The sequence below is a fragment of the Haliaeetus leucocephalus genome, unplaced genomic scaffold, assembly GCF_000737465.1.
Source record: "Haliaeetus leucocephalus isolate CR32 unplaced genomic scaffold, Haliaeetus_leucocephalus-4.0 Scaffold362, whole genome shotgun sequence".
Classification (NCBI taxonomy): domain Eukaryota; kingdom Metazoa; phylum Chordata; class Aves; order Accipitriformes; family Accipitridae; genus Haliaeetus; species Haliaeetus leucocephalus.
Window position 1 is genome coordinate 1,893,334 of NW_010972798.1, and position 14,485 is coordinate 1,907,818.

General features: G+C 47.4%; 1 protein-coding gene across 1 annotated transcript in view; it reads right to left on the reverse strand.

Moving 5' to 3' along the window:
* The window catches only part of TNIK (TRAF2 and NCK interacting kinase), a 181,950-nt gene that overhangs the window by 18,535 nt on the left and 148,930 nt on the right, over positions 1-14,485 (reverse strand). Inside the window, exons 17-21 of the mRNA XM_010573088.1 lie at positions 12,396-12,635; positions 9,953-10,059; positions 7,081-7,244; positions 5,819-5,916; positions 1,360-1,544 (exon numbers count right to left, since the gene is read on the reverse strand). Coding sequence (XP_010571390.1) covers positions 1,360-1,544; positions 5,819-5,916; positions 7,081-7,244; positions 9,953-10,059; positions 12,396-12,635 — 794 coding nt within the window. The remainder of the gene's footprint in view (positions 1-1,359; positions 1,545-5,818; positions 5,917-7,080; positions 7,245-9,952; positions 10,060-12,395; positions 12,636-14,485) is intronic.

Below are 14,485 nucleotides of genomic sequence, written 5' to 3' on the forward strand. Positions count from 1 at the left end.
CTGCATCTTTGCGTTCGGTCTCCGAGGCATGTTCATCAACAGGACGTTACAGGGCAAGTGGCGTTCGGCTGGCAGCGGGTTAAGGGCATCCACCTTACCGCCATGCCTGCTGTCCGGCACATCTGGCTGCAAAGCATTCGGTGAGGTATTTTATCCACTGAAAAGTGCTGTGTCAAACCCAAGGTGTTTGGTGGAAGGATGTCAGTGCAGATTAACCACTCCCGATTAAACTCCTCTTCTGCGAGCAGCCTGAGGCCCCTTCTTGCACGCGTGACTGCCCATCCAACCGCTGCATATTCATAGCCATCCCTCTGTCTCCTGACTTTCTCCAACAAATTCCAAGAGCTCTGATTTTTCTTCTTCTGCTGGGAGGAAGCTCCGACCCAGGAGCTTGGCACTCTGCGTAACATGGACCCCTTAGGTCTCCTAACCACCCAGAGGGCTTCTCTGCCGCTCCACACCCCACTGCTATGAAGCCCAGCTACCCCTCTATCGACTAATAATTCATTTAGCAGGAAGAACGGAAATGAACTGATCAAAATGCAAATAATCCCCTAAAGCCTTCCCATAACTCCTCTGTGAATTCAAAGGGGCAGGGGCCAGACCCCACTGCCAGGCAGAGAGCCCCCAGAAAAGCCCCTGCAGTGCTAGTGCTGCAAAGCACCGGGCAGCGATGCTCCGCGAGCTCGCTCTGTGCGGTGACAGCTGTTTTGCGTGTGTTGAAGCTACGCTGCCCTCCTCCCTCATCTAGAGATATTCAAAAGCACAAGTGTCCCCAGGTGCCCATAATGGGGCACAATAGTGTAGTCTCCTGACTTTTTCATTTCAGCGTTTTAGCCCAGCACGTTTTGCTGCCTGCAGTGACTGAGCCAAGGACAAAAATCAAAGACAAAGATTTAGGATTATTATAATCCTGGCTCTACCAGTTGGCACTGGGCAGGCCACCAAGTACTGCACTTCAGCACGGCTTGATTTGGGGCAAGACCAGGCTCAAGAGCAGGCAGAGCTTTAACACGCCATCCCTGTGGGCAGGACCCAAGGTGTGGAGGAGGTCAGGTGCGTCCACTCTGGCAAAAAACCCGCCTTGCTCATCAGCAGGAACAGGTCCATCAGCTTGGAGTCCAAGTTCACCGAACGTGCAGTGAAATAATTCAGTTTTTCCCATCAAGGATCTCTAGTTTGGACCGGGAAAAAGACTCATCTGAGTAAATTATCCCTTGCGACCGTGGCACCATTCCCAGCGCCAGCCACCAAACACCAATGCGCTTTGGACACGTCCCATATCACAGCTACTGCCCCTCCAGACCGGGACACACCGTGGTTTCACAGTTTGCCCCCCCAAAAGAAAGCGCTTCTTACATAAGCCGTGGGATGTCACTGACAGGCACGGTCCCGTCATGCGTCTCGTTTTCGCCATCCTCCTCCTCCTCCTCGCTGCTTTCCGACTCCTCGCTGGAGGAGGAGTAGTCCGTCACCTTCTTCAGGGGGCGATTGGTTTCTTCGATGCGCAGCTCCCTCAACTCTTTGGCTAAGGCCGTCAGATCCTAAAGGGGATGGGGGCAAGAAAACAAGAAAGCGATGGCTATTATATTCAAAGCGAGGAGAATGTCACATACATCTCTTCAAAAGCCAATGCTAACAGCACGAGCAACAAGAAATAGCTTTACAGAGTCGTTACAAACATGAGACGAACGTAAGACAATGTTTGTAGCATGTAGCATTTATTAAACAAAACAAAACTGATTTACGCTCACTGAAAAATCAATAGCCAACCTCTTCTTTTTCTGTTTGGAACGTGTATGTGCATATATATACACACACTTATATGTATATACACGACAAAATTATATTTGTTGGAAAAGGTGAAGTTCAGTCACCATCATAGTAAACTGGAAAACAACATCATTTCAAAGATTGGCTCGGAGAATTTCTCCTGCAGGGTTTTCTCTTCTTTCAAACTTCTCAAAGAGACCCCGTAATTGTATTTATTCTGTAATAAATGCATTTGGGAAGGAAGCAATGACAGAATCTCCCATGGAGTGGTGCAATCGCCACGTCAAGAGCTGCTTCCGTGGTGAGTCTCCGCTGTCGGGCGGCTGCCGAGAGGCGGTGAGGAGCACGAGGAGAAGCGCCCAGCTCAGCCAGACTTTGGAGTCACAGCTCTGAGTCAGCCACACGATCAAAAAAAAAAAAAAAAAAAAAAAAAAAAAAATCCCTCAGCGGGACTCATTAAGCACTTTATGTGAGATGTGGCAGCCTACAAGCTAAGGGAAAAAAAAAAAAAAAAAAAAAAAAAAAAACCTTGAAACAAGAAAAAAGATAGGAGCACTCCCAAAGCCTAGTAATAATTTTTCAGTTTACCATGACTTTGATGAGGTCTCAGACCCGACAGTCATATAAAATAGACACTGCTATTTCAAAACAAGGAACATGGCAGGCACCGTGTAGAAAAGAGACTTTTTGTTATCTTACATGCTTTTATAGCAATGCAGGGGGAAGCAGTAGGGCAGAAAAGCATGAGAGCTCGAATTAGAATGGGTTAGAGAACTCTGTTGCACAAGACATGCACATGACGAACAAAGCATCGCAATTGTCAGTCTTACCATTTCTCCCTATATTAGTGACCGAGGTAGGCATCAGTGCATTCGGTCAGAGATAAAGGATTAGGGAGAAAGAAACTCATTGAAAAAGACTAAATTCCACAATTGTCTTACGGCCATACTCTCATTTACTGCATTTCCAGTTTACCGTTCCAGCAGGGCGACTACGGCAATATTAATTACGGTTGCAAAGGGAGCTCTTAAAATCTATCTCGTTGACATGTGAAGAAAATGATGGAAAACCTCTATGGCTGAGATGCAAACCCAGTTTATTTTTTAATCGTGAAGCAGGAATATTTTGCAAGCAATTTGTACTCTGGTTATTGATGACCCACACCTCCCGGCGGGCTCCCACCAGTGGACAGCCGCACATTCTGCTCCCAGGTCTGCCCTGCCTGCCCTCTGACGTAGAGGAGAGACTCCCATGGACGTCAGAGAGCTTTGCATCAGACCCGTAAATATTAGTATACAGAAAAAAAAGCTTTTTTTTTTTTTAAAAAAAAGGATCAATCCCTGCTTCACAGCAGGTACCTGTGATGGGTGTTATATATCTCTCTCCAAATGCTCTCTGTACCTTTAAAGAAAGGCTCTTTATCATGATTAAAGAGAGAACGTGGTATTTCAAGGGTTTATTTTCGATGCCAACGTGTTTGGGATTGAAATACAGTCAAATCTGCAGTCACGACAACTAATTATTTCAATTAGTGCTGTAGCAGCTTCTATGATATGATTGTTTCTTTTCCTAAATAAGAATCAATGACAATTTCAACAGCTTCACAATGCTTTCCATTTAGAGTATAAAACATGCTCTTTATTGAGCACTTGCCTTTGAGTTGGCTTAGAGCCTTCTCAACTTTAAAAAGGACTTCAGGACTGTGTAAGAGCCTCTTAAAACTGCAGCTAGATTTCCTGCAGTGCAGGATTAGGACTGAACCCTTCCCTATCACAGCCACGGACTGTGAAAATTACTTCTTTTTTGCACCTTCCATTTCTAATGTGCTTCAAAGCACCCTATCAGCTTTCTTTGGTCATCACTAGAAGAGAGTCAAGTATTTTAAAAATCAGCTTAATTCATTTTTAATAACTAATTTGGAAGTTATAACAGCAATAATACTCCCAGACAATATCATCAGATAACTTGTGTTTCCTAGTTAAAGCTTTGCCTCGGGATGGTTAATTCTTTGATGCTATCATTTTCTCTAAGTAATGAGCACTTTGTAAGATTAAACGGCTTCACTGAGCTGTTCTTGGACCAAAAACAATCTGACAACTAGAAAGAAAGTGTTCTGTAGTTCCACATGTGTATGAAATGTTATTACTGAGGGTGACATAATATGTAAGTTAGCAGTATCAGTGCTCTTTAATTACTTTTAATTACAAAGCCTTCTTTAGATTTAATATTTGCTGGAATCAAGTCAGATTGGTTTCCAAAATCACATAGCTCATTGAACTTGAATTTAGCACACATGCTGCCTCTATTTAGACACTGATTTATGTGCTTTTTTCTTAACAAAGCACCTCATTAAACAAAACGCATAGCTCATGTTTTATCCAAGAGAGCAAGTTAACTAACCAGCACGTCTTCCTTCTTTCCTCTCTTCTATTTTTAGAGGAAAGAGGCTGCAGGAGAGCCTGCTGATACCAGTGCCTTCCATTACGGCCCTGCAGTTCCCAGTATCAGCAGTGTGTGCACAAGCGATGCACGTGTGAGGCAAGCTGAATGCTGAATCAGGAATGTTTGGTCTTTTCCCGTGAACATTTAAACATTCACCATCGCCAGAGGCAAACACATCTAAAATATTATCATACGGTGAAAAAGGTGTAATTCAGGACTCTTAATTTTATTTTTAAGAGGATGGATGAAGACTAGCATTGCCCATCAACATCCAAGACGGCTCCGCTGACTCTGGCTTTACAGCTGACGGTCTGGTCCACGAGAATGAATTACCCACTGTATTCCGCTGCTCTGTTTCCCTTTATTTGCCAAGCGCCTTCGTTCGAATTAGGCTTAAAACGCATTGCAAATAGCGCTCGATGGCCCCACTGAAATCAGTGAGCAGCCGGGGGCTGTAGCTGAGAGCAGGATGCGGTGAGCGGCGCGGGCTGCCCGGACCACTTCCACTGGCACAACAAACCTCCGCTCTCGCTCTTTCTCTTTCAAATATGCCGAAGAACGGCAGCGCCGTGTGCTCCGTGCGTGAACGTCGGGGTGCTTCTTGCCACGGCCTCCATGCAAGTGGTCTGGCCAGCGGGTTTCAGGCAGCCCACGGCTGAGCAAGACACACCGGCAGCACCGCTCCCCTCCCCGCGGGCAGGCTCCCTACACCGAAACGCAATCGTTCGGCCTCCCGTATGACCCGAGACTGCATCGCCACCTTTTTCAACGTCAAGCACCAAGAAAACCCGGTTCGATATTAAGCGCTAACTAGTCAACCTTGCACAGGCATGACCCACTGAGAAAAGATATCACTAACCTCATCTATAGCTTTCTTATAGCTCTGTGGGTAAAGGAAGAATAATCAGCATCAGAGGAAACAGATCGGGACAGGAAAAAGCCAGAGGAAGGGCAAGCAGGTTAGAAATAAAATTAGAATTGTTAGCTCAATGCTGTGGAGTGTAGAGAAAAAAAAACAACATCAACAAAACATTAATAGACATTAAAAAAGAGAAGCAGTGGAAATTCGTTTCGTTATTAGGCCGAGACTGCAGTTTTAAAATACAAACGTCAACAGCATTAAACCAGGAGGAAACACTTCGGATGAGATTTTGCTCAGAATAGTAAAACGGGAGTGTGCAGAGACCACCACCAGGTTTGGTTTTAAGCTGTGAAGGCTGTCAGGGGCCGGTCGCCCAGCCTCCCCGAGCAGAGCATCCCTCCGCCGGGCTGCTGCGGGGGGACATGCAGCACGGAACACAACAATGTGCCATCGGCAACCACTGCGCCCAAGCTAGCAAAGCCCTTAAGCATCTGCTTCACGTGAAAACACAGGCTTAAGTGCTTTCCCCTAGATTTGGGCTCCTGATAAAAACTCATGCACTCTCGTAAGCATTCAAATCTCCCATGGGCTCTCGCTGTACCGCCGCTTTCCAGTCTCTCCGCTGGAGGAGCAACAGCACTAGCCTCTTTTTTGGGGTCCCCGTGGTTGTGCTACCGCACTGGAGGGAAACGTGGCCAAGCTGGCTGGCAACATTCCCACAGGAAATAATTTAAGACTCACAGCAGGTCGGCTCGGTCGTGTCACGTCCCTGTTGTCTTCCTGCTTTACCTTGGCGGGCTCATGGGAGAGCACGGGGGACCCTTCGGGCTTGGCGTTCCCTGGGCAAAAGGCAAGCGGAGAGAGTGGGAATTAAAATGCTGCTGAAAGCTGTCGCTGCGTCCTGTCACCTGGGACAGGTGGGCACAGGGGCTTCATCATCATTTGCTTCTGTTGTTTCGAAAAACCCTCCTGCTCCTCTCTGCTTGACTGTCACTGCAACAAGTCTCCATCAACACAGCAACAGAAGCCCTAATCCAGCCCCACCTCCACTGACAGCCCTCTCGCAGCATTACTGCCCTTTTTTCTACTAAAGAAACAAATTCGCTTTGCAAAAGAGCAGGGCATGTGATAAATTAAAAGCTCTGCAGCATCTGACATTGCTAGGACATTATTTGTCACAGGATTCCTCATTAGTAAAAACAAAACCAAACCAAAAAGGACAATTGGTGATAAACTCCTTTTATTGACTACCTAGAGGAGTGATGACTTCCACAACAGACATATCATCTTATGGCCAAGTCATAAAAAATTCAAAGCATGGAGGCAGCATTTGTTTTAATGTGCTTCAGCCCTGGGGATTTATACTGCAGGGCTGTGCCAGAAATGCAGATGTATGGGTTGTATGTGCTTTAGCAACTCCCACTGCAATTAAACAGGGGAATGGAGTATCTTTAAGAGCGGCTCTAAGACGAGAGGAAACAATTCGGCTAGGAACATAAACCCAGTGTCAGCATGGCTGCCTGGTGAAAGCATTTTGGAGAAAGCTTCTTATGGGCTAATTCACTCCTCTGCGCCCCTCTCAGGCTTTGCACAAAGATGATGCTCAAAAAAAATACTATATACCCACCAAAAGTGAAACACACTCCCAAAGAAACCATCACAGAAGAAGTGAGTTTGGGTCAATAAAGTTAGGAAGCTTGTTTACCCTAAAGCATAATCCCCATCTCCTTTTGTACACGCTACTTGGCACTGTGATGCCAAGTGCAGGAGTGACACGTGCTGCCGTGGGCATCCTACATCAGCGTCCAGGCAAAAGGGAGCGTCAGCATCTCTGTTTGCAAGGAGGCCAGCTGGTCACAGAAGTACATCAGAAATGATGAATCCTTTGGTTTTTTAATTTTTTAAAAAACATACATGAGATCATGGACCTCTTGCCCTTCCTGCTTATCAAACAAGCCTCAGACAGCGCGCCTGGTGCCAAGGGACGTTTTCAAGAACCTCACCTCTGACTCTGTTGCGCTCGCTGGAGCCAGCCTGGGAGCCGGGCTGGGAGCCGCCCTGGGAGCTGGGCTGGGAGCTGGGAGTGCTGGAGCTGGAGGAGCTGCCGCTGCTGGTCCTCTGCAGCGGGCTCTCCACGATGGGCTCCGTCCTCCTCAGGTCTGGGTTGCTGCAAGAGCGCAAAACAGAGGGGTTACCATCAGCCGGTGTCACACGCACCTCCGGGGCTTCAGATCCTTCCCACGCTGACGGTCACAAAGGTGAGGAGACACCTTCTCTGCTGGAGGAGACAGGGCTGAGGTTTTCTCTTCCGAAGCTATTGAGCCGGCAAGCCCCACCGAGGGACTATGCAGAATTAGGCACATCTTTGTGCAGGTGCACCATAACCACGACGACAAATTGGCTAGAGAAGCTTTCTACCCTTATTTTGCCAAATTTGGCAAAAACTAAAAGATTCTTTGCTCAGAACTCCCTTTCAGCCTGTAGATGTGCAATGCTGGAGTTATCTAATGAACCACCAATAGTCACCATAAAAGCAGGAATTTGCGAATAGCTGTTAGACAGAGAAAGAAATATTTCAGTGAAGGAAGGACCTCAAGTTTGCAACAAGGCTGCAGATCACTTTTACCACTTATTCAAACTGCCCAATTTTCACGGCTTCACTTCAAACTTGCATCAGATACCCGCTTTTCTTCCTTGATTTCTCTCACCCTTGTGAACATACATAAATCTAGAACAAAAAGTGTCCTTGATACACAAGGAGTGACTAATATCTCTCTGGGTATCAGATGCCTTCAGAAAATTAATTCTTATTTGGCACTGAAATGACATCAGAAGACATGTTCACGCAGAGTTATGCAATTTGGTTTTATACAATATTTCTGTTAAGTGATCTTATTATTCAAAGTCCTATTAAAAATGCATAGAAAGCTTTCTCCGTCAAGTCCAATTAGGACTTTGCGTACATAAAAATGATGCAGTAATAGTGCCACATGACATAATGCAATTGCACATGAAGTGCAAGGTCTGTGGGGTGTGCACAGCGCATCCCTCGGAGAACAACCACAATGGTGCTAATGGTGCAAGGGCCCATCGCCTTAACGGGGTTGTTGGCAGAATTGTCTGGATACTGCCTAGCATGGATATTATATAAAATCCCTGCCAAGTGTTATCTTGCATTGACACAGGTGGCTATTAAAATGCTGAGAGCAAGACAGTAACTTTCTGTGTGCAAGGAAATATCCCCTCATTTGTTACAATAGGGTGACAAATAAAAGAGAGCGTATTTTAATAATATTTACATTTATGCATGGGAGGAATCAAGAACCAACAGGAGTGGTTAAAAAGGAAAATTGGAGAAATGCTACATTACTGTGAGAGAAATGAAATGTGAAACCATTTCATGGAATACTTAGTTTAATGGACATGGTAGCATCCTAATAATTTCCAATTTTCATCAAACTGAAGGCCTCCAGCTCACATGATGACATGTCCTTAGCTAAATTATATTCATGAAATGTATTTGAATAAAATAATACCAACGTATTTACCTGCACGAACCAGGACTGGGACCGAGAGGCTGTAGCAAACACTGGGCAACCTTCAGCTTGAATCCCAGACTCCCATTATCCTTTTTACTTTCAATACTATCACTTGCTAAGACCATGCAGTCCAACATCTCTCCGCATTTTAAATTGTCCTTCCAGCAACAGCTAATTAGAACAACAACATTTTCAAGCATTCAAAATGCTTCAGCCTTGAGCAATAAAGAGGAACCGACCATGGTATGAATGGGGTTTTGTCTAATTTTAAAAAGTAACAACACCAAAAAAAGATTCTTCCTCCTTCTGCTAACCCTGCCAGCTTCTCTAGGCTGCTGCCCACTGTATGCGCGTTTGCTGATGCACGGTCGGGGCACTGAGCTGGAAAGAAAGTCCATACGCCTTGACATGGTGACAGCACACGGCTATGAACGTCCCAGCGTTCGCTTTTTGACCTCACCCTGAAAGGACAAGGCAGGAAGAAGAAACCAAGGAGCTCCATCACACAAGGCTACGTGGACACGTATTTACCCTGAGATTTGCCCATCAGAGGCCTAGATCTGCCCACGGTGCTCTGCAAACCAGAGACAAGCTCTCGCATGACTAAGCCATGTTTTTTCCATCTAGCTCTGAGCAGAGCCTGTCAAGTCCCCTGCTCGTTTTAATCGTGCCCAGGGATAGCTCCGACACGGCAGCGACTGGACCGCTGCTGTGGTGCAGCATCCTTCCTCGGGATGCTACGAGCGCGCCCTGCACACCGCCGTGCCAGAGAGCTGGATCTGGCTAAGCTAAAGGCCCTAGTCCTGGGAAGCCGAAAGGAATTTAATCCTTGATCTACACCTAAGGAAGATCTCACCAAGCTGTATCAGCGTCTGCCCCTCAGCACATTCCTCAGTCGTTATCTGTGAAAAGCTGCTCCGACGCATAGGAAACGTATGGTACGTATCACTGAGATCTCCCCACTGGCTTACAGGGATCCCTTTATACGCAAGAGGTGACCCTGGGAGAACCAGAACCTAATTCCACTAAAGGGAGCGCCCAAATTCCCGTTCGACCCCACAGCAGCAGATGCAGCGTCCCAACTCCAAACCCTGCAATGCCCAGGAATGGATTCAGCCTGGGGAGCAGAGCCTCCAGGGATCCAAGGGCTCACAGCCTTTGGTGTCAGTACGAAATACTGACGAAATGCAAAAGTTCATCCCGGTGACAAGAGAAGCACTGCAAATCTCGTGTTGTCACCAGTCAGCAAAAGCAGGGCGAAACCCCAGCCCGTGTTCGGGTTCTCCAGCCGGGCGATGCCAGGATCACTCCTGCCCGTCCCGCTCGGTGTCCGTACCTTGCCCGAATGGGCTGGGAGCCCAGCCGGGGCCCCAGGGCGCTGCCGTTGCCCGGGGAGTTCTTCCTCGCCAGAGCAGGGGATATGGAAGTGGTTCGTTGAGGCACCTGGAAAAGAAGGGAGACATTTGCCGTCACTCGCTCTGCCCCACCACGTCGGGCGGCCGTGCGCGCATCTGAGAGGTCACCTTTCAGCACTGCCTTAAGACTTGATTTACGATTGATTTCCCGCTGAGAGGTAGGCAACATTTATAACAATTATAAACCACAAAGCTCTCGGCTTTTAGAAGGAATCGCCTGAGCATGAGACAGAAACAAGCTGCAAAGCTGCAGTCAGGGATGCTCCCGGCAGAGGAGCCCGAAGCAGCACACAGAGCAGCCCGGCTACCATCAAACAGGGCATTTATTATTTCAAAAACGAAGGTACGCACACACACACATATACATAATTTCAATCTAACAAAACCCGGAAAAGTATTGTTTTGAAGGTAAAATTCAGACCGAAGTGCATTTCAGCAGCCACAGTGGAGTTTTTAGCATCTCTAGCTCAGATTTAACACATGCCAGCAGAGAGAAGGTGTCGACCAGTGAACAAACAAGAGGATTGAGTAGCGGGAAGATCCAGACCGACCCACCTAATGCTCGCATGAAACCCCATGACCTTCGCATGCCACTGCCAAAACCCCACTGCCGGCAGGACAGCTCACCGTCAACGCCGCCGGCAGAAACCCAAAGGCAGCCGCAGCCGACACGTGCTACGGCGGGCGACCCCGGAGCCCTGCCTCGTCCTGCGGGAGCACGGGCATCGCCACGTGGCCGCCGGCGCGGTGGTCTCATCCCCCGGCAGCGCGGGCTGACGTGGAGAGGCACGATGATACTCACCCCGCAATACCTTGCACCAGGTAACAAGGGCTCGGCGGGATTAGCAAAAAAAGGGTTAGGTGGGGTTGGGGTTTTTTTTTTGAGAATAAACACGCAGTTATGTTAGGCGAGATAAAAAGATTCAGAGAGCGAGCGAGTTTTATATTCCGTGGCATCGCTAGCTACAGCTTGTCTCGTTAAAAAGCAATCTTCCCCTCCGGGTAGGGTACTCTGCAGTCAGGACTTGGGGAGTTTTTTACCTTCCTCTGAAGCATCCAGCCGTAAGCACTGGCAGAAACAAGACCCCGGACCACAGAGACAGCCGGCTCTGCCTCACGGGGCAGGCCTTTCGTTCCCGCTTACAAACACATCAAAGCCACTTCGGGCAGTAAAATGCGAAGTCAGACTCCTCCTGAGTATTACTGCTGATACGACAGCCTTAAATGTGATCTGGTGGGGAGCCCTTCCAGAGCTCATGTTCCCTCAGCCAAGGGGGAAAATAGTCCATAGCACTGGAAAAGAGTTTTTTTCCAAGAAGCAGGTGCCATGGTCTCACCGTGTAGCGCATCGCTGCAGTTAAGAGATGTCCTTCTCGAAGGACTCAAGGCAAAAGCCAACATCAAATTTCAAAGGGTTTTCCAAAATGAGGCTAAAATCAGGCAGCCACCCTCCTGCACTACTGAGGAGCGAAGCACACGGACAGCTCCAGGAGTTGTTGGCTTGCTTTTCCTCTTAGGTGAGCACCGATGCCTCCTCTCGCTCAGTGGTAGCAGAAATAAGAACATTATTCACACATGTGAGAGACCACCATAGATCCCTTGCACAGGGAGGCTTACCTGGTAGCTGGTATTTTGCTCTTAAAAAGGCAAGTCACTTACTTTGTTAATACATAGAAAAACTGCGTCTCGATCCGGGACAAATACTGCCTCACTGTCACTAATCAATTTGTAATCATTTTTTCTCTGGAAAAATCCTCCCAGGCTGAGCACTGATTCACTGTAAGGGGAACTTTAATGGCCAAGTTATAATTCTTCCAAAACGAAGGTGTATAAACAATGTGATCGAAATACTGGTCCAGAAGAGTCTTAATTAAAGAGGTACTGCCAGATGCTGCCAAAATGTCAATGAATGTATAAAGCTGCTGGAGCCCTTACAAGTCTTCCATCAAATATTGATTGCAACTGGAGGCACGGTACCGGATTAAAAAGGACCCGTCTTATTGAGTGTGACAAATTTTATGTTCCTATAATTCTATTTAAACGGAAGGTTGTTTTTTATCCTAGGGAAAGGAGATATTAATTTATTTTGGCCTCTGTCTGGGCTCGAGAACTTTCTTTGCTGGAGGGCAACACTATTTTGCAGCGCTGCGTGCGCACCCAAAAGCAGGTCCCAGCATCTTGTGCGAAACCTGCCTCGGGAAATGTAGCCCCCAGGCAGGTCGGTACCCGCCGTGGAGCCACGGGGATGGGCTCAGTCCTGCCCACTCTGCTTTGCCGGAGGTGCTGAGCGCAGCACCGTCCCGCGGGGACTTAGCTCTGGGATTGCCTCTTTGACGTGCTGAAAGTGAGGAGCGATAGTGTTACCTTTGGTGGAATGTCTTCCTCCTGCCGTAACCAAGAACTTCGGTCAAACTTTTCAATGCGAGGGGGCAGAGGAGGGTTTTCTGAGGTGGGGTCCGAGTTCTGCCTTGGCATCTCAGTGCGGTGAGAGGTCACCGTCAGAGCCTCCTGAAACCCAGCCAGTCCCTTTGCAGGCTGTTCATGCAGTGACTGAGACCCAGACAAGGAGCTTCCTTGGGATTTCACAGTGACCAGATGTGGAATCTAAGCACCAAGTCAAAACAGAACTATCAGTACAAAATGGAAAAAAAAAAAAAGGAATCAAAAAAAGATATTTAAAAATTTGATTGAAAAAAAAAAAATTTGATTAGCACTTTGGATGCACTCAAAAGCCCCCTCGGTTTGAGATCAGCACTGCCTTGGTTTCAGGACCTTCTGACTTACACCGCTTCAACGCAAGACCTATTAAAAATCGCGCTCGCGCAGCTCAGCCTTTTTAAAATCAGGCAACGTCATGCTTCGGTCCTGACCGCTCCTGCGTGCGCACGGTGATACGGCTCGTACCGACAGCCCCGCGCCGCTCTGTGGGTACCACCCCAGGAGCCGGGGCAGGCTGCTCCCTCCTGTCAGCTCCCACACACACCGTGCCCGCCCCAGGCTCTGCCTGCCGCTGGCCAAATTTCCAGCTCCTACGCCTGCACCTCTAAGGTTGCGCTAATGAGGTTTGGCATGGATTTTCCCTGTTAAAAATGGAAAAAAAAAAAAGAAGGAAACGATAATAAATAATAATAAAAAAAATTGTCAGGAATTCTGAGGCATAGATGGCTTAAAAAATAAATCTTGAGGCATGAGTTTCTATAGGTCTAGGTAGCCCCTACCCCATGGATCAGCCCTATAGATCTAAAGGTTACAAGTGAAAGGAATACTGACATCTGTTTGGGGAAATCTGAGAAATTCACAAAGTTAGAGTTTGTGAAATCAGAGCTTCTTCCCAGGACCCTGCGAAGCTGCACTTCTTTGATACAGCGGGGCTGTAACTTTCATTTGACGTTTCTACATACACATCTATATACGCATGTACATGTATCACGTGCCTATGTGTATGCATGCATACATTTACATGGGTGTCTGGGGTTCGAGCAACTTTTTCATTAGTACTTTATTGCCAACAAACGTCTTTGTAGCTGTTGATGATATAGGTCGCCAAAAAGGTCACTGAAAAATATTTGGTCAATCAGAGAAATTGCGGTGAATTGGGGTTTCACCCACTTCCCAATGTATATAGACCATGCACGTTGGGCAAAAAAAGCTGTGTGTTTAAGGGCTTTCCTGTATGTGTTTTATTTAAAGCTGGCATTGTCCTACAGGTGTGCATACCACACGCGGATGGCACTTAGTTGGCACATTTTCCCATAGAAAGCCCAGCCTGACTTGGAGCAAAGGCTTTGTACTTCCCTCTGAAAATCCCTGCTGGAGTCTGCGGATCTGTGGGAGTAATTCCAGGGGCTGGGCCAGAGCCAGCACTGACACTCCTACAGCTTTCAGTGGCAGCGTACTTACAGACCTCGTGGCTGGGAGGAACTTTTAAAATAACGAAGCCCCTTCTCTGTGACGGTCATGGTGATCTATGCCCTCTCCAGATGTGTTTGTGACTGATGTCAACTCAATGGAAAACCAAAACAAAACCTTGAATTAAAGCGGCAAAGAAAGCAAAACCTCTTTCTGATGATCCTCAGCATCAAAGCGTCCCGGGTCTTTTGTACCAGGCGCTGTGGTTTTAGTCCTTTACATAAACCAGATCCCAAAGAGGAACAGAGCAACTGCCGCACTGGACCAGAGCAGCGGTTCCTCTCAGTCCTCCAGCTTGTTTCTGGCAGTAAACCAGTACGTGATGCTTCAAAGGAAGGTATAAAGCAGCGTGATGTTTCTAACACATGGAGGTGACAAGAGGAATCCACTCATGAATGTAGATGCTGCTCTCGCTCATGAATACACTTAAGGCTGAGAAACCAGGGAGCAAGACACTATTTCCCTTTAATCCGCTCTTTTTCTTGTTACCTTACCGGCACCCCCAGCATCCTGGCTCCGGTAGGCGAGCCTGCTGGGGGAAGCAC